At 44.0% G+C, this 21,126-nt stretch overlaps 1 protein-coding gene across 1 annotated transcript; it reads left to right on the top strand.

Annotated features, from left to right (window-relative positions):
- Positions 1-767: 767 nt before the first annotated feature.
- Positions 768-7,592, top strand: LOC311228334 (uncharacterized protein; the record flags this gene model as incomplete). Its single annotated transcript, XM_084314243.1, has 2 exons — positions 768-1,308; positions 6,961-7,592. 2 exons carry the CDS (start codon positions 768-770, stop codon positions 7,590-7,592), a joined length of 1,173 nt encoding a protein of 390 aa, XP_084170369.1.
- Positions 7,593-21,126: the final 13,534 nt, after the last annotated feature.

Here is a 21,126-nt window from a genome sequence, read left to right as displayed (position 1 = left end):
GAGGATTATTAGATTATATATGTTGTAACTATATTTATTGTAGGGCAAATATAACTGAGAGGGCATATATATGTACCCTCATCTTGCACCTTGTTGCCCATATGCTCATGTCCAGAGTTAATTATATTGTTATATTGTTTACACTGCCTTGTTTTATTCTATTTTTATTTTTACTTCTCCACTGCACTATAATTCTATGACTTGTACCATGTCTTCTACTACCTGTACCTTCCCTCCCCCCTGCTGCTATGATTACAAAATCCGGACATCTGTGCCCTAATTAGTTTGAAAAGAAATGAGGTTATAACTTTGAATATGGTGTATACAGACAGAGTATCACAAGGAAACAAACCATACCTTTTTATAGCATGCGTTTATCGTAATTTCCATGGACACAGTGAATAAACTGTGTCTAATCATTTCAATAATTAAATAAAATTATTAAAATGTTCAGTTCTTATTTATAAAAGAGACAAAACAACATGGGGGAGCAATAATATAATGTTTATTTTATATGTTAAGGGAAAACAATAGTATAGGTAGCACCAGTTTGTTTACAGTATGTACAGTATGAAAAAAAGATTCCTCTAAAGGTTTTTTGGCCTCAGTGCTCTATGGGCTTCTACAGTATGTTATATTGCTGGGTCAGGGTCTTTTCACAATGGGGATCTCTGGTAGTCAGGTATAAAAAGGAAGGCTTCCACCAGGTAGGTAGTCATTCCACCACCAGGAGCAGCTCACCAGCCAACATGACCACCCCCACCAACATGAACATGATGAATAAGGTCACCTTCTACGAGGAACAGAACTTCCAGGGCCGCTCCTATGAGTGCATGAGCGACTGCCCCGACATGTCCTCCTACCTGAGCAGGTGCCAGTCCTGCAGGGTGGAGAGGGGCTGCTTCATGGTCTACGACCGCACCAACTTCATGGGAAACCAGTACTTCATGAAGAGGGGCGAGTACTCCGACTTCATGAGCATGATGAGCATGATGGGCATGAGTGACAACATCAAGTCTTGCCGTATGATCCCTAATCACCGTGGCAACTACAGGATGAGGATCTATGAGAAGGAGAACTTCGGAGGTCAGATGATGGAGCTGATGGACGACTGTGACTCCATCATGGATCGTCACCGCATGTCCAACTGCATGTCCTGCAATGTGATGGACGGCCACTGGCTGATGTACGAGCAGCCCCAGTACAGAGGCAAGATGATGTACATGAGGCCTGGAGAGTACAGGAACTTCATGAACATGGGCATGAGCGGCATGAGGTTCATGAGCATGAAGCGCATCAATGATTCCTGCTACTAGATGGCTGTGGACTCAACAAACCAGTCAAATTCATGAATAAAACATAATTTTTCATTTAAACAACAAAGGTTTTCATGGCATTGTCTTTATTAAACAACACATGTGCAACACTATAACAGTGCATGCATTTAGATTGAACGTAGCATATGTTATAGGTAATTTAAGAATGTATCATTTTAACTGTGAAAAGATGCTCTGGGTTGATGGAGGGGTAATTATGAATTTGATAAGAGTTAGCATGATTACAGTACTTCAATACAAGCAGTCAAACAGTAACTACAAAATGAAGACTATATTTATTTGTTCATTGATTTATTTATGATGGAGCTAATTATGACACTAAGCAGTGCTCAGCAGTCACTTTTCCCTCATACTGTTGAATTTATTAGCAATAGGCTATAACTTTGTGAGTCGCTGAACCCCCCTGTGATGATAATTATAGCCATGAGTAATATAAATATGTAATTACAAAAATATGTGTACATATTACAAATAAGTACATATATTACATATTCAAAGATATTTTACCTTTTAACTTTTTCAAATAACAATTGAGTTACCCTCATGGGGAATGAACCCGGAGCGCTCACATGGGAGGCAAGCAGTGGTGAATATTCCTGGAAGCCAAGGGAAGCCAGGCTTCCCCAAAAATATGAACAGTAAAACATTTAAATTTAAATAAAAAATTTAAATTAAAATAATATTTTTTTTATATAGTTTACAATAATAATTTAACAAATCATTGTTTTTCATCTCTGTGTTATAATTTTTTTATTTTTTTTCTCCCTCTTCTTCTTCTCACTCTCTCTAACACTGTCAGACTCAGAGACAGGGCCTGGCAGTCACTGCAGCTCAGGCAGAATAGAGAACATTTGCAGAGGGGGGAGGTGTCTTTTTCTAGCGTCCACATTGTGGTTCATGGTTGTGGACTCCACAACCAATTATTAGCCAATAAGATTCAAGCTTAATAAAGGGGTTCCCACGCCTTAACACGGGGCCGCCTGACAGCCAAGTAGTCAAGCGTCTTCAAATTTGCCGCTCTGAACGTTTCCACCGATTTACCAATCAAATCACATTAAAAGCTAAACGTGACGACATCATCGCCTTTGCCTCGCGGCAGCGTAAACCGAACGCGGAAGTGAAACTGCGTTGGGGAAAATATACACGCCTCACGGCCACGTTCGAATCAAAACAACAATACGTTTAGTCTGGAGGGAACCCCGGAGATAGCTAGCTAACGTTATGTGAGTCTTAATGTCTAAACAAACAGCATTGTTTGACTGATTGAAATTCGGATTCCTCTCTCGGATTAATTAATTGAGGAGACCTGAAATTCGCTCAGCTGCAGAAAAGTTTAGGAGAATACCCACAGGACTTGGAGAACTTTGTGGACGAGTTGCTTTACTTTACTTAATTTAGACCAAGGCGCGTCAGCTGCAACAATGGTGAGTACCTAATAACCTAATAACTTTTCATAAGTGATGCCGCTGTGTGTGTGTGTGTGTGTGTGTGTGTGTGTGTGTGTGTGTGTGTGTGTGTGTGTGTGTGTGTGTGTGTGTGTGTGTGTGTGTGTGTGTGTGTGTGTGTGTGTGTGTGTGTGTGTGTGTGTGTGTGTGTGTGTGTGTGTGTGTGTGTGTGTGTGTGTGTGTGTGTGTGTGTGTGTGTGTGTGTGTGTGTGCGTGCGTGTGTGTGTGTGTGTGGAGCCATACTGTATAATTCTGCCATGACATATCATACTGTGTTATTGTTTGATGGGGCGGCGCCGACTCGCCGAGTCATACTGTACTGGTCTGCTTGTGTTTGATGGGCCGAGCCACAGGCTACTGTACATGTATGTTATGCCATGTCAGACATCAGGCCATTCATCAATTTCAACCTAGAACCTAAATGATCTCTCTCTCTCTCTCTCTCTCTCTCTCTCTCTCTCTCTCTCTCTCTCTCTCTCTCTCTCTCTCTCTCTCTCTCTCTCTCTCTCTCTCTCTCTCTCTCTCTCTGATTCATAATCAAACCAGACAACCACTGTGTGTGTGTGTGTGTGTATATATATTTGTGTTGTGTGTGTGTAATATTCAGAAAGAGAGGGAGAGAGAGAGCGAGGGAGGGAGAAATATATTATGTATATTATTTGGCTTAAATATGAAAAAAAAATATTAAAAAAAAATTACACTTTGGGTGCCGGGAACCGTCTTTAGACGTCATTCCCGGCCATGCTCAAGTTGCCGGAGGACGCTTTACGTCGTCCTTATATCAATTTTTCAAAAATCTGCGATCGGATTCATATGTCCCCTCCGCTGGCCTGAGATCCACCAGCAGGACCCACTGAGCTCTCTGGCGGTTCAGGAGCGCCATCTGGTGGCCGATCGGCGCAATCGCTTAAACAGGATGTGCCATAGAGGTTGTGCTAGACGTCCGTATTGCTTCCGGCCACTCGGTACATGTCCCGGGACTCTGGCTTGTCACGCTACATAGCGATCGATTGCCAATAACTCGATAAACAACATGATTTGGACGTATATACCATTATACAAGCTGGAGATGGACCGGATAAATCGCCATCCCATAATGATAGAATTTCTACTCTACGATGATCGCCCAACGGCGCGCGGAGACTGGGGTGAGTTTGAGCGTGTACCGTTACCGTCTTCGATACTAACTGCTATTATCAACATTTGACCCACATTAGATGATTGGTATAACGCTGTCCACGGAATTATAAACGCCCCCTCGCCCATCCGGTCAACATCAGATGACGTGTAGTAACTTCTAGAAGTACGTCTAGTTGGAATTTTTTATATTGCGCTGATTGCCATCAAACTGTATTTCATCATCAATATAATGCATTTGGGGCTATATATCACGTTCTGGAGAAAGCTGCAGAAAGAGATGAAAACATACTTATACATTAGACCATACTTTACTATGAATATGTGAATGAAAAAGTTTAACGTTGTTACACAATGAACAATACATATAGGACTTTGAATGGGCCCTAATAATGGCAATGTAGCAATAGAATTTAAAAAGTTATAGCCCTGCAAAGAAGGGGACTTTCTCCATAGACAAATAGCGCTGGCAATCTATGGTATATCATGAATTTAACCTTAGGCAGCCAAAATGTAAAGAAAATTTTCTAATTATTTTTTTGGCATCCTCTGTTTTTTTACCCACGCGACGCCACTGGAGGCAAGTGCCTTTACCTCAAGACTACTGTCTGAGACACTTTTCTGATGGCCTCGTCCAAACCATAACCATTCACCAAGGACTTACGACAAAAAGGGCTTTCTCTCAGGGCCATTTGAGACCTTTTCGGGCAGATTTTGGGATTCACCAACCGTCCCAATAAAACATATATAATTAATATTATATTATAATATATTGTCTATATTCATGTCTTGCCCGAGATGATCTAAAGCCAAACACCATTTTTAAAAGCCACAACCACCACGTTACCTATTTGTATATAATTTAAATCATATAACGTTAATTCGCTGCAGATTATATCATTGTAAATACTAATGTAAATCATTGTTTTGTTGTACATATTGTGTATATAGTTTATAACGTTATTGTTTTTTACGCAACGTTAGTAGCTAGCTAGCTTGCTAGCCGGCATGGTACAGTGCTTTGCCCCAGAATGTAACCACAGGTCTGAGAAGAGGACCTGCACATTTGACTCCTTCCCGAAACGTCATATGGAGCGACAGACAGTGCTGGGCCAAACTGATATGGTGAGCTAATCCCAAGCAGGCTATGATTGTCCTGATTGTCATTTCCCTGTATGAATCTTGATACAACTAACGTTAGGCTATAGTCTAATAATAATAAAAAATTTAAAAAACAGTTGTGCATTTTGTATTTCTTTCCTATTGAAATCCGGTCTAAATAGATCCTACCATTTACATTGATATAAACATATGCAAAACACAGCAAATCCTATTCTATATATATGGTTCATTATTCTATGGTTCAGTATTCTATATATGATTCATTATTCTATGGTTCAGTATTCTATATATATGATTCATTATTCTATATCTATGGTTCATTATTCTATATCTATGGTTCATTATTCTATATGTGGTTCAGTATTCTATATATATGAATCATTATTCTATATCTATGGTTCAGTATTCTATATATATGATTCATTATTCTATATCTGTGGTTCAGTATTCTATATATATGATTCAGTATTCTATATATGATTCATTATTCTATATCTATGGTTCAGTATTCTATATGTAACGGAGGTACCGCGTGTCTATCCACAGTCACGATGGACAATGTAGTTAAGTGGCTGTGGACGTTAAGCGGTACTGCAAGTAAACTCACTCCCCAGAGGCGTCCAGACACATTACCAAGAGGTATAGTGGTCTGCAATGCCGCCCGCGGCGTGGGAGACCAGGGTTCAACTCCCACTCAGGGCATGTCAAATAAGACCGGTTACATATATATGATTCATTATTCTATAGCATTTGTGAATTCCTATAATATTACATTAATACACCAGTTGACCCCGTTTGCCATGCATAAACAGTCCCAGCTCAACCGATTAACCCGTTAACGTTAACAAAAATAAACGGTACCCCATTTCAGATGAGCTGACAAAGCGCTGAGTGATCACTCGCGGATCTGCACCTGCCACTTTCCCGAAGGAAAAGTGAAGGGACCCATCCTCTTTAAGTGGAACGAGGCAGAGTACTCCAGGCGATGTGTTGGTCTTCTAACCCCTTCCAGAGACAGGTTCCCTTCCGGGACACCGAGCACACAGAACGAACCCAGCACATCCCGGGAAAACGGGATATGAAAGGCAACTTCGGAAGCATGTGTATCGGATTTATATAGTGCTTTTCCGAATGCTCAAAGACACTTTACAAACAAACAATACAATACAGTTTTAATAGAGATCAAATAAAAAAGGTGACTTATTGTACAATAAGTACATATATTACTTATTACTATAACATAACATACATAATGTACCTTTTGTCCTATAGTTGATTAGTACTTTATTTATGTTTTCTGATGAAACCGTGTTAACTCTGGACATCACAATCCAATGTACAGGCTGCCTCTACGCCTGTACATCACAGCCTGCAAAACACCTCTGCCAAAAGTGCCTTATAACTAACTGTACCAAATCCAGACATCTGCGACCAAATTAGTTTGAAAGAAAATGCGGTTAAAACTTTGAATTGGGTGTATAAATAATATCACAAATAATTGTACATTTATGAGTGATGATGTAGTTATAAAAAAAAGTATTTTCTGCATAAGAAAACAAACCATACATTTATAGCTGTGTTCATCATCGTTTCCATGGACACAGTGATTAAACAAGGCTACAGACACCATACAATTAAATGATTTAACTTTTTTCAACTGGTTCTAATTTATAAAAGAGACAAAATAATATGGAGGGAACAATAATGTAATATTATTTAATCAATATGTTACGGGTAAATAATATGAGTATAGGTAGCTCTGGTTAGTTTACAGTATGTACAGTATAACAGTAAAACACCTCTCTAAAGGTTTTTTAGTGGACTAGTTTAAATTGTGGATGAGCCTCAGTGCTCTATGGGTTTCTACAGTATGTTATGTTGCTGGGTCAGGGTCTTTTCACAATGGAGACCTCTGGTAGTCAGGTATAAAAAGGAAGGCTTCCATCAGATAGGTAGTCAGTCCACCAAAAGCAACAGCAGCAGCTCACCAGCCAACATGACCTCCACCGACATGAACATGATGAGTAAGGTCACCTTCTACGAGGAAAAGAACTTCCAGGGCCGCTCCTATGAGTGCATGAGCGACTGCCCCGACATGTCCTCCTACCTGAACAGGTGCCAGTCCTGCAGGGTGGAGAGGGGCTGCTTCATGGTCTACGACCGCACCAACTTCATGGGAAACCAGTACTTCACGAAGAGGGGCGAGTACTCTGACTACATGAGCATGATGGGCATGAGTGGCAACATCAAGTCTTGCCGTATGATCCCCTGTCACCGTGGCAACAACATGATGAGGATCTATGAGAAGGAGAACTTCGAAGGTCAGATGATGGAGCTGATGGACGACTGTGACTCTATCATGGATCGTTACCGCATGTCCAACTGCATGTCTTGCAACGTGATGGACGGCCACTGGCTGATGTACGAGCAGCCCAACTACAGAGGCAAGATGATGTACATGAGGCCTGGAGAGTACAGGAACTTCATGAACATGGGCATGAGCGGAATGAGGTTCATGAGCATGAAGCGCATCATGGATTCCTGCTACTAGATGGTGGTGGACTCAACAAACCAGTGAAATTCATGAATAAAACATACTTTTTCATTTAAACAACATAACAGAAAAGGTTTTCATGGCATTGTCATTATTAAGCAACACATGTGTAACACTATAACAGTGGCTGGATTTAAAGATTTTGTCTATGTTATGAGTTATTTAAGAATGTATCATTTTAACTGAAAAGATGCTCTGGGTTGATGGTGGGGTAATTATACATTTGATAACTGTTAACATGGTTAAGTTACTTCAATGCAAGCAGTCTAACAGTAACTACAAAATGAAGTCTACTTTTATTGGAGCTAATTACGACACTTCATTCATACCGTAGAATCGTTTAGCAATATAACACAAACAAACATTACTTTGTGAGTCACTGATCCCCCCCCCCCCCCCCCCCCCTTTCGAAATCACTATCCACACTCCTAAGCAGAACCTCTTCTAAGCCTGCTGTACATCATGTGTACAATGTTTTGTGTGTACTATGTTTTACAATAGGTTTGATACAGCGGCCCCGGCTAGTCTGTCCCCCCCCCCCCCCCGCGGCTCGAGGACCCGCTCCTCCCCCCAACACCTGAGACCCCCACAGTGTGGCTCTCTGCAGACCAGGTGAGTACACAGCTGAGCAAGTTACACGCAGGCAAGGCTGCGGGTCCTGATGGGGTGAGCCCAAAAGTACTCAAAACCTGCCTCTCAGCTGTGTGATGTGCTCCAGCTCATATTCAATATGAGCCTGAGGCTGCAGAGAGTCCCGACACTGTGGAAAACCTCCTGTGTGGTCCCTGTCGCTAAGTGCCCGCGTCCCAGCATGTCCAATGACTACAGGCCAGTGGCTCTAACCTCTCATATAATGAAGACCATGGAGAGGTTAGTCCTGGAGCAACTCCGCCCAGTGATCAAACCCCACCTAGACCCACTCCAGTTCGCCTACCAGCCCCGACTGGGGGTAGAGGATGCTGTCATCTACCTGCTGAACCGAGCCTACACTCACCTAGACAAGCCGGGGAGCACTGTGAGAGTCATGTTTTTTGACTTCTCCAGTGCTTTTGATACCATAAGGCCTGGGCTGCTGGGTGAGAAGTTGGAGGCGATGCAGGGAGAGGCCCCCCTGGTGTCCTGGGTTGTTGACTATCTGACGGGCAGACCACAGTACGTGCGCCTACGGAGCTGCGTGTCAGACAGACTGGTCAGCAACACCGGGGCCCCGCAGGGGACAGTCCTCTCTCCCTTCCTCTTCACCGTCTACATCTACACCAACGACTTCCACTATCGGTCAGAGTCCTGCCACCTTCATTTACATTTACATTTACATTTAGTCATTTAGCTGACGCTTTTATCCAAAACGACTTACAAGTTCTGTACGACAGGTCATCAGGAAGGATACAACTCTATCAGCTGAGTAACAATATTCATCAACGTGTTGCGTGTTACAGTGTAGGTTAGTTTATTAGGGCAAGTGCATGACAGTAAGGTTAGTTAGGGTTAGATTTTTATTTTTAATTTTTTTTAATTTTATTTCAGATAATGGTTGAAGAAGTGCGTCTTTAGTCGACGGCGAAAGATTGGATGGGATTCGGCTGTCCTAACTGGGGTGGGTAGTTTTCTGATGACTCTGCGATAGTGGGATGTATAAAGGACGGTGACGAGAGGGAATACCGGGAACTGGTAGTGGACTTCGTCACATGGTGTGATAAAAACCACCTGCAGCTAAATGTGGCGAAGACCAGGGAACTGGTGGTGGAGCTGGGGAGGAGGAGTGCACTTGTGACCCCCGTTTCCATCAGGGGAGTCGATGTGGACATGGTTGAGGAGTACAAATACCTCGGTGTGCACATCAACAACAAACTGAACGGGTCAAAACATGCAGAGGCACTGTACAAGAAGGGCCAGAGCCGACTCTACTTCCTCAGAAGGCTGAGATCCTTCAATGTCTGTACAAGGATGTTGAGGATGTTCTATGAGTCGGTGGTGGCGGGCGCCTTCTTGTACGCTGTGACCTGCTGGGGCAGCGGACTGAGAGCAGGGGACACAAACAGGCTGGATAAGCTGGTCAGGAAGGCCAGTAGCGTGGTTGGGGTGGAGCTGGACTCCCTAGCGAGGGTGGCAGAGAGGAGGAGCCTTGCTAAGCTCCAGGCCATCAGGGAAAACCCCTCCCACCCACTATACACAGACTTGGCTTACAGGAGGAGCATGTTCAGTGCTAGGCTCACACTTCCTAAATGCAGCACTGAACGGCACAGGAAGTCCTTCATTCCAACAGCCATCAGACTATACAATGCATCACTGTGCCTCACTGCATCACTGAGCACAGAGTGACAGTTACCATCTTCCTGGGCCCTCATTTATCAACAATGCGTAGAAAGTGTTCTACTTTCGTTCTTAACACATCAACCGCCGGAAACGGCTTACGACGTGTTTCAAGGTCATGCGAATTCCGCCATTCCACGGCGTACAACGTTATTGAGATCATATTTCATTTTTTCGCCATGGTATAATAAATAAATAATTCCCTCACCGAGCCTGGTCTGATACAGTGGGAGCCTGCACAACAGTGCAATGCTTCAATACCGCCTCCTGGTGGATGATCGGGCGAGTTACCAAACCGGAAATGGATCGAGTCGATCTCCGTGAATCTGGGAAATGCGTCCGGCAGTCACATATTGTTGCGGGACTCTAGACACACATCCGTGTATATGGATCGCTGCCATAACTCAATAATCGCTATGATTTGGGCATTTATTTCACCATACAAACCGGAAATGGATCTAGTCGATCCACATCAAATAAGTGGGATCTTTTTCCTCCAGTCTCATCGGCGAACGGTAAGAGGACAGTAACGTTACTTCCAGCGTGATTTTTTATTATTATTAATGCAAACTGCTCTGATCAATATATCACCCATACTACATAAAGCATTTACTGACGATCACGGAATTATAAATGACCCCCCCCCCCCCCCGTTCATCCGCGCATGATGAGTCATAACGTTTAGGATCATGTACAGTTGACATTTTTTATATAGCGTGTAGGGCTGACCCCTATTAATCGATTAGTCGACTAATCGGTCGAAAGGGGCCGTAGTCGACTGGCCAACCTCTTAGTCGAATATAATAAAAAAATAAAAAATAAAAAAGAATATTAATATTTTATTATTATTTATTTTTTATAATTTTTTTCAAAAGAAAAGAGGCATAGAAGCGTGGCTAACGCTAATGGCACGCATACCAGAGGCTAACTGCCTACGAAAACAGGCACAGAGGCACTGAAAGAGGATTTCACCCATCTAATGAACACACTATAGGCTACTAGACAAATATCAAGATGTATCCATCAGTGGACCAATTGCATGCTTTTGCAGAGGACAAGAAGCCTTCAGTCGACTCCTTCAGACATTAAGCACCCCCCACAGCCCAAATGGAATGATAAAAAAAATTTATTAAAAAAAATAAAAAAAATATATATATATATTTTTTTTACCAATAGTCGACTAACGGCAAATTTTGGCCAATCCTAGTCGACCATCCAAATCCTTAGTCGGGGACAGCCCTAATAGCGTGTATCGGCAACAAATGGCAGTTGATAATCTATATGCGTTATGCCTATAACTCACGTTCTAGGAATTACTGCAGAAAATGATAAAAACATATTTATATTCTAGACGGTATTTTTGTATGAATCTATGAATGAAAAAGTATAACGTTCCTACATCCTGAACGATAGATAATCGATGTTGAATGGGCCATAGTAATGTCAATTTAGCAATACAATTAAAAAAGTTATAGCCCTGCAAAGAAGGTGAACATCTCCATAGGTTTAGAGTGGTGGCAGAGAGTGGTATGAGACGGGCAAACTGCCCGGCGGGCAATGTGTAAAGCACAGAATTTAGAATGTGTGTACGCACAGACAAATCTGGATTTATCAAACGTGCGTACACAGGTTCTACGCACACTTGATAAATACCATTTGTTCTACGCTCCGCGCTCGTGCATGATTTTAAGTATTTGCATATAGAACCGCCCGTAATTAACCATATACGGTCATGAAACACCCCCATGAAATGTGGAAAAGTGGACTAAGCCGAGCGAAGCGTGTTATGGGAGAAATACGCGACAGGCTGACAGAGACGTGTACACGTACGGTGATGTCGGATATGATATCTATTAACCATTGCTGCCTGGGCAGCGCAAACACTAATAAAGACCGTGCTGGAATATGACTGCCTTTTCCCGTTTCGTTCGAATAATACCCAGGGATTAAAGTTCTCCTCAATTTTATTCCAAATCGCGATGGATTTTCCGTCAATTTTCTACCTGCATATGATTTGTAGAGGCATACAAGATATTTTGATGGCGGTATTAGGTAGCCTCTATAAACAATAATACGAGAGCATATACAAGAACAATGAATCTCACTGCCATGTATGATGTAGCCTACGCCATGTGTAGCCTGCCTATATGTGATCAATACAAACTTGAACTTGAATTCCATCATCATGTGTGTCTGTCCACTATGTTTGTTACTTAGTTATTCCCCCCCCCCCCCCTATCTATGTAAAGTGACCTTGGGTCTCTTGAAAGGCGCTATATAAAATTAAGCTATTATTATTATTATTATTATTATTATTATTATTATTATTATTATTATTATTATTATTATTATTATTATTATTATTATTATTATTATTATTATTATTATTATTATTATTATTATTATTATTATTATTATTATTATTATCACGTCTGTGCGGGAGCTCACAAATAGACTGTTAGTCTCAGTGAAGTTTCAACGGAGGTCATCTATTCTAACCAACAAATTGAAGTAGAAAGCATTTCGTTGTGACCAAGCTTATTTGGAAACATGACACACAAAATAATAGTATTTCGCTTTTTATTTGAAACAATATTTAATCGCGTTTGGAGGTGGGTGTGTGGAGCGTCTGCCCCCCCGTGCCAAACAAGCAGGCCAACCTCTTGTTCACGCGTGAGCATGTTATAATTACACTACTGTTGCTATTTTACAATGAACTATAATGAATTACGGTTCATACAGAACACGCGCCAGTGTTGAAACTAATGCATGGAAGCTTATTTCCGCGTTGCAATAATAATATTCTACCGCCGGGCGCCAGGTACGCATGGTCAGAGCTGTGCGTATATATACACACAAAGTCAAGCACACGTTCAAATTGTCACAGACTTTGCTTAGAAATTATCGTACTCACGGGTTACGCACATATCTGTGCGTACGCACCATTGATAAATGAGGGCCCTGGACTCTTACTTTGAAACAACACTGTGCAATATTACACGTACTGCAGACCTCAGTACTGTATATTTTTACTGTATTTATTTACTGTATATTTTATTCCATTTTTATTCTATTCTTATCTTAGGCAATTTGATTTGTTTTGTTATTCTTATTTGTGGCCTGTTCTGTCTTAATGTTTAATGTTGAGCGATTTGCAGTGTCAAATTTCCCTTGGGATAATAAAAGTATTTCTATTATATTTCTATCTATTCTATTCTATTCACAGCCTGCAAAATGGCTCTGCCCAAAGTGCCTTATAACTTTACCAAATCCAGACATCCGCAACCAAATATTTCTTTGAGAAAATGTGATTATAACATTGAATTGGGTGTATACAGAGTATCACAAATAACCAAACATTAAACTTATCTGAACATTTACAAGTTCTACGATCAGACGGGGTGAAATTAAATGATTACACTTTTTTCAACCCCTTTTTGTTTTTTTATTTATAAAAGAGACAAACCAATATGATGGGAACTGTCAGGATGGAGGTAGGTGAGTTCCAATTGTTGTAGGCAATCACAGAGACGGAGAAGGTATACTCTTGAACAGGTTCGACTTTAATAGTAAAGAACACAAAGAGTAATACTAGGATACTATGCCAAAGGCAAGGGAATGAGAGAATAGATAATGGAGCTTAGTCGTGGTCCAGAACTGGAACCGGCCGCATTATCTCCGAACGCCTATAGTGAAGACCTGACGAATGACAAGCAGAGGAAAGGAATGTTAAATAGCCACCAAATACCAACATTCCACACACACCCCCGTGACAGCCAATCAGAAGCCAACCCCTAAGTGACAGCACTAAATGACAGGGAAAAACAAGTGACAGCAATCAAGTGACAGATGACAGAGAAGGTGGGTGGTGCCCGACCGTAGTCAAGAACCAGAATCGTAACAGTATCGTAATTTAATCAATATGTTAAGGGAAAACAATACGAGTATATGTACATTCTACATTTACATTTTGTCATTTAGCTGATGCTTTTATCCAAAGCAACTTACAAAGTTTTGTATGACAAGTCAGTAGGAAGGGTACAACTCTACCAGCTGAGTATCAATGTTCATTCAACAGTGTTAAGACTTGAGTGCCATAGTGTTGAGTGTATGTTAGTATTTATTTTATTTCAGATAGTTCAAGTTCAACTGGTCGTCAAGGACAACACCAAGGTTCTTCGCGGTCGGTGACATGGCCACAGCTACATTCTCCACTGTGATGGAAAGGTCGCTCAGGGGGGAGGATTTGGCTAGCAGGTGAAGCAATTCTGTTTTGCTTAGGTTCAGTTTGAGGTGGTTGGTCGTCATCCAGGCGGAGATGTCGGACAGGCAGGCAGAGATCCGCTCAGAGATGTGGATATATGAGGGAGGAAAGGAGAGAAAGAGTTGAGTATCATCGGCATAGCAATGATATGAGAAGGCATGAGACATGAAAATGTTACCCAGAGATTTAGTGTAGAGGGAGAAGAGAAGGGGTCCAAGGACCAAGCCCTGGGGGACACCCATCCGCAGGGGGCGGGGGGCTGACAGGGTCCCTCTCTATAACACTTGGTAGGAGCGGTCATTGAGGTATGATGTCAGCCATGTTAGCACAGAGCCAGCCACTCCCATTCCTGCGAGGGACGCGAGAAGGATCTGATGGTTGACTATGTCAAAGGCTGCAGACAGGTCTAGGAGAATCAGGACAGAGGAGAGGCCTTTCGCTTTTGCTAAGTGAAGTGCCACTGTGACAGCAATGAGGGCCATCTCTGTGGAGTGACCAGTCCTGAAGCCTGACTGATTAGGGTCTAGGAGGTCATTATGTAAGAGATAATCAGTAAGTTGGTTGGATACAGCACGTTCAAGTGTTTTAGAAAGGAAGGAGAGAAGAGAGACAGGACGATAGTTGTCTATGACGGTGGGGTTCATGGTTGGTTTCTTTATGAGTGGTGTGACTCTGGCTTGTTTTAGGGAGGTGGGGACCACCCCCGAGTTGAGGGAGGAGTTGATGGTTGCAGTTAGGAATGGGAGAATGTCTGGTGCTATGGTCTGGAGGAGTGGGAAGGGTAACTGGTCCAGCTTGCATGTAGTGGGACGGTTCGGCGTTACCAGTGTCAGGGTCTCCGCGTCTGTAATGGGAGAGAAAGATGACGAGTGAAGGATGAGGTTCTCGATTCAGTATTTGGAATGGGTGAGGTTTGGGAGAAGAAGCTGCGGATGTTCTCCACTTTTTCTTCAAAGAAGATCGCAAAGTCTTCGGCAGAGAGAAATGGGGGGGGGGGGGGGAGTGAGGAGGGAGGACATGGTAGCATGCAGTTTGGAAAGGTTCTTGGCAGAGGCCTCGATCCTATGGTGAAAGAAAGAAGCTTTGGCAGTAGTAATGGTTGTGGAGAATGCTAACCAGAGGTTGTGTTATGTGGCGATGTCAGCAGTGAGGCATGACTTTCTATACTTCCTCTTGGCCGCTCTCAGGACCTGTCTTTCTTCTCTCACTGCATCCGTCAGCCATGACATGCATGCCAGGTTTCTCAGAGAGGGGACAGAGCTTGTCGAAGAAGGTTGAGATGGCTGAGAGGAGGGTGGAGGTTGCCGTCTCTGGGGGGAGAGCAGAGAAGGTGTCACTCAAAGGTAGAGCGGATAGTTTTTATTTTATCTTATTTTCTAAAGATTTTTTTTGTTTTTTTTAAAGATTTTTCACGTACAGTTACTTACATTACAAAAACACACATTGGGACAGGGGGGGGGGGGGGGGGGTTCCTCCAGTTCATCTATGCCATCATCCACACCATAAGCAAGCAAAAACAAAACAAAAAGAAAAACAAGCAAAAAGGAAAGCAAACCAAGACAGGCACTGTACAGTATTGCACTTGCCTCAAGCCCATTCACATGTAGATAATATACATATATAAAAAAAATTCTATCCTAGGTCTGTCCATACAATGCGGCATTGGGCCTTTAGCAGGATCCGAGAAATGTCAGCAGGAAAATAGTCTAATAGTGGGGCCCACACCTCCTGAAAGGAAGCGTTGTTGCCTCTATGCATTGCATTGTCTTTCATGGGGTAGCACACCGAAGATCTCTCTATACCACATTTGTATAGATGGAGGCTTATCCTTAATCTAGTTTATCAGAATTCATTTCCGGGCTGAAAGTAGAAGTTTATCAAATAGTTTGAATTGTAAGGGTGTCAAATGAATTTCCTTTGATGGGAGTCCCAGTAAGAAAGCTCCCGGATCCTTCTTTATTTTCACCTTGAAAATGTCGCTTAACTCACGTGCCACTTGGCCCCAGAACCTGGATAAACACTTACATTCCCAAAAGTAGTGATAGTAGGTACCCAGATCTGTTTGACATTTCGAACATAAAGGAGATATTGAACGGCCCATTTTGTTTAGTAACACAGGTGTGATGTGTAATCTGTGAAGAATTGTATATTGTGTTTCTCTTAGTCTGTTACAAGTATAAACCTTTTTAACTGAGTCAATGGCCTCTTGCCAGTCATCTTCAATATATTCACTGTTAAAATCTCTTTCCCATTTGCGGAGGGATGGTAACTCCTGGGAGTCCAGTGAGTACAGCAGTGAGTAAAACGATGAAATGAAATGTGATACCTTACTACAGTTGCATAAGAAAGTCTCTGTTTTACTGTAAAGGGAGCCCAGTGGCGTTGGCAGCTGTAGTGAGTTAATAAAATGTCGTATTTGCAGGAAACCAAAAAAGATTTCTCTTGGTAGGTTAAACTGTGTTTGCAATTGCTGAAACGACATCAACACACCATCCCTACACAGATCCCCCAATACACGAAGCCCTAGTGAGTGTCAGGTCTTAAAGATGGCCGAACTGCGCCCAGGTCCAAATTCATGGTTGCTAGAGATTGGTATTAGCAATGACCTTAGGTCTCCTCTCCCTGTGTAGATGGTAATCTGTCGCCACACTCTGATATAGTTATAGATAATTGGATTGCCTCGTATCTCCCTATGAATCTTATCTTTATTACCGGTTACCAGTGCCCATAGTAAATCTGGTGAGCAGCCCCACGAGTCCACACAGTTCTGATTGTGTAGATAGGCTTGTAGCCATTCCCAGATGTAATGAGCGTGACAAGTCCAGTTATAGAAGAGTATAGTTGGCATGGCAAGGCCCGCTTTACTAGTTGGTAGCTGCAAGTGACAGTAAAACACCTTGTAATAACACCGGATAATGTAATGACACCGGATAATGTAAGGACTTTTCCAAATGTAATGACTTTTTACTTTAGAAGGACTTTAAAATGTAAAAAAACTGATAATGTAATAACTTGACAGATAATGTAATAAGTATGCAGAATGGATAACGTAACAACATTTGCCAGATAATGTAACAACATTTGCCAGATAATGTAATGCAATTTTCCAGATAATGTAACACAATCTTCCAGATAATGTAACACAAACTTCCAGATAATGTAACAAAAATTTCCAGATAATGTAATAAATTCCTACATTATCCGGTGATTAAAACCTTTTGTATGTGTAATGTAATAACTTTACCGGATAATGTAATGACATATCAACATTTATTGAGAATAGTTGAGAAAAAAGTGTCACACTTTGCAACACATTTTGCACAGTACATGTACATGCACACATGAATGTATATTATGCACATGCACATGCTCCCTCTCTCTCTCTCTCTTATTCAGTTCAGTTCAATTCATTAATGCTTTATTGACATAACTGCATTTTCTTTACAATGTTGCCAAAGAAAAACATTTGATTAAAACATTATCAATGTCAATAATAATCAAGTTATATACTCGTACTGGCATCGCGTCCCGCTCTTAAGCCATACCGAGATATACCTCATCTCATGTACCTAGTGTACTCCATCAACGAATAAAAACCAATACACCCATCACCTGCCAGGCCCCGCCCTAGTGGCGTACTATATAGTACTAGGCGTGGTCACCACTCACTCTTCCTCTATTTTCGTTTCCATCATAGCGGATGCATGACACCCTATGCAACTAGTTGATATGAAAAGTTTAGAGAAATTGCGTAATATTGAATGCTTACTGGAGATTTGCTTACCCCTGGAATCTTCGGGGCATGTTCCAACGACACGTCGGGTCTATTCTGATGTTTCCTCATCTTGTGGCAGCAGATCGAGGGACAGCGTGCAAGGTTTGACTATCGAGCCGGCTCGCACACAGGTAGGCCCTGTGTCATCAGGCATTGATGCTAGTGTTAGTAATGCTGGTTGTTTTCTTACACAACCGAGTTGTGTGTCGGCGCCAGGGGCGGGATGGTTTGGTAAACGTTCCCCTGAAGTGGACGGTTTCCAGGCGATCCTGGAGCGTGCTGCTAACACTAATGCTAACGCTAATGCTAACGCTAATGCTGAAATGCTGGGTCACTGTTCTAATGTTCCCCGCCGTGGGATGTTGCCGCTTTTCCCTCCTCTTAACCGGTTCATTGATGAAGGTCAGTCGGTAGCTAATGTGGGGGGTTTTGCTGAGTCCTATTTACCCTTTTTACGGGGGTAAATGGGTTGACAACAGGGTGCAGGGCGGGTGTGCCGTGGCTAAGTAGCCAGGTAGCATCAATCCTGTGCCCCGGCGGGGTTGGACGGTGTCCCACCTGGAAGCCGATGCTTGAGAGCGAGTCGGCCCGGCGGGTGGCAGTATGGACGGATGAGAGCTATACTGCTGCAGGATGGAATTTAGCGGCGGCCAGTGTTGTGGCTCAGCTGACTGTTTTCCTGTCCACATTAGCGTCGGGTAGTGGGGCTACAGGACCAGCCGACGCTGAAAACATTTTGCATGTTTGTGGTGTTATAGAGATCTTGACTCAGTCGCAAGCTATAACTGCGGGGAGGATTAGGATGCTATCAACGCTTGTTAATAGGCATTTCTGGTTGGAGCAATCTCCTCTTGGGGAAGAAGAAAGGTTTTCTTTCCTCACGGCTCCTTTTTCCACAGAGGGACTCTTTGGTCGTTCTGCGGAGGCGCAGGCAGTTGTTGATCTGGATCCCACACCGCCTCACGCTATGCAGCCAGAGGTTGGAGCACGGCCTCGTCAGCGACTGTGGCGAGGCCCTCGACAGGCGGCCATGTTTCCCCCGCCAGTGGTACCCTGGGCGGAGAGTCAACAGGTGTCCACAAGGCCGACAGCCTTGGCGGCAGAGGGATCGGCCATGTTGGGTGTACTCGGCTTGGGAAATACAAGCCGTCGTCATTCTGCCGCAAACAGCCCGTTCCCCGATCACTCCTCTCTCCGTTACCAACGGATGAGGGGCTCTGATCGTTTTCCTTTGGCTGCGGGCCGCGAACCTTCTTTGAAGCGCATGCGGCCCCACTTTTCGCTTCTCATGGGGACAGGGGCTGACACGTTGTGTGATGGGTGAGCCTGGTGTTACGGCTGCCACTATTTACAGTGGTCAGCAGGGGGACTCGAGGCCTCTTCGTTTGAATGCTCAGCACGGGTTACCCCGGCCTCGCCTTCGCCCGTGAGAGCAGCAGTGGTCTGCAAAGAAGAAGCGCGCGTGATTTGGGTGGTAGCAATATCACTGCAGGGCTACGGCGTGTAGAAACCCATGGGGTCCTCACGCCTTGCATGTCTAACTGTAGAACAACTCCTCAGCATGCGCTAGAGGGGTGTTCAGGGGGAGAGCGTGTGTCAACCAGTTTGATGGCAGCTTCTCCCGTATCAAACCAGCCCTTTCTGTCGGGGTCCCCCCTTGGGTGCGACCGCCCTGTCCGCTTTGGCGGGTTCAGAGGCTACGCACAGCGGGAGGGACCGGGCCACCTATCTACTGTTCCTTGCGGCCCAGCGTCAGTTGACGGCGGGTGCGCTTTGGGATTATTATCACATATGGAGACAAGAATGCCGTTTGGAGGAGTGGATGGAGAGAACGTTGAGGGGGGGGCTTGTCTTGCATTTTGCACAATCCTACCCTCCGTTCTCAGGTTTGGTGCAGACCCTATTATCAGGGTCAGCAGCAGTGACAGCTCTGGCCGACGAGATCCGATCTCTGTTGGCGAAGCGGGCCATAGTCGTGGTCCCGAGAGAGGACGCGATGTCAGGCATCTACTCCCGTTATTTTCTGGTGCCCAAAAAAACAGGAGGGGTCAGACCTATACTGGATCTGTCCACCTTCAATCGTCTGATTGTGGCGAGACCATTCAGGATGTTGACCGTCAAACACTTGCTACTTGCTGTCAGAGAGGGAGACTGGTTCACCTCCATAGACCTGAAGGATGCGTATTTTCACATCCCGATTTTCCCTCCTCACAGGAAGCTCCTACGGTTCCTTTTTCAGGGCATAGCGTACGAATACCAGAGGTTGCCGTTCGGCTATTCTCTGGCTCCCCGCACATTCACCAAGTGCGTAGAGACTGCGCTGGAGCCTCTACGTCGTCAGGGAATACGAATTCTATTCTATCTCGACAACATTCTGCTCCTCAGCCGGTCGGAGGAGGTCGCCAGGTCTCATACCAGGCTGGTGGTGGAATTCCTCACCAAGCTGGGTTTTGCTGTGAACTGGAAGAAGAGTACGCCTCTTCCCAGTCAACAGGTGGAGTACTTGGGCTTGACGTTGAGGTCAAGGCCCATGATTGTAACCCTCTCGGAGCAACGGCGGGTGTCTATCCTCCACGTGCTCGGTCACGGCGCTGCAAGTGATGCGCCTGCTCGGTATAATGGCATCTGCTCACGCGGTGGTTCCTCTTGGCCTCCTCTTCATGAGGAGGATACAGAGGTGGTTCTCCAGTATGAGAATAGACTCGGTGAGGGACAAATGGAAACGGTTGACGGTTCCTTTGTCGATATGGGGGGATCTCGCCCATTGGAGGAGGCCTGGTATCCTCACCAATGGGGTCCCCATGGGCAGCAGGCGCTCACACGTCACGGTCTTCACCGACGCTTCCCTCACGGGTTGGGGAGGGACGTGTCATACCAACGCAGTGGGGGGCAGCTGGACGATCCATGCTGCCCGGTCTACCCTGCACATCAATGTGTTGGAATTGAGGGCGGTCCTCCTGGTCCTCAGACGGTTCGCCCACCTGGTGGTAGGCGAGCACGTTCTGATCAGAACGGAAAGTATGACGGCAGCGGCGTATATCAACAGGCAGGGTGGAACTCGATCCATCCGCCTGCACCGGGTGGCGGTCGAACTCTGGCTATGGGCAGCTCTAAACAGGCTGCGCAGTCTGAGGGCGCTCCACGTCCCTGGGAAGGAGAATGTGGGCGCAGATATGATGTCT

The sequence above is a fragment of the Notolepis coatsorum genome, assembly GCF_963971535.1.
Source record: "Notolepis coatsorum genome assembly, chromosome: 5".
Lineage (NCBI taxonomy): Eukaryota > Metazoa > Chordata > Actinopteri > Aulopiformes > Paralepididae > Notolepis > Notolepis coatsorum.
Note: the sequence above shows the minus strand (reverse complement) of the source record. Positions and strands in the feature narration are given on the sequence as shown.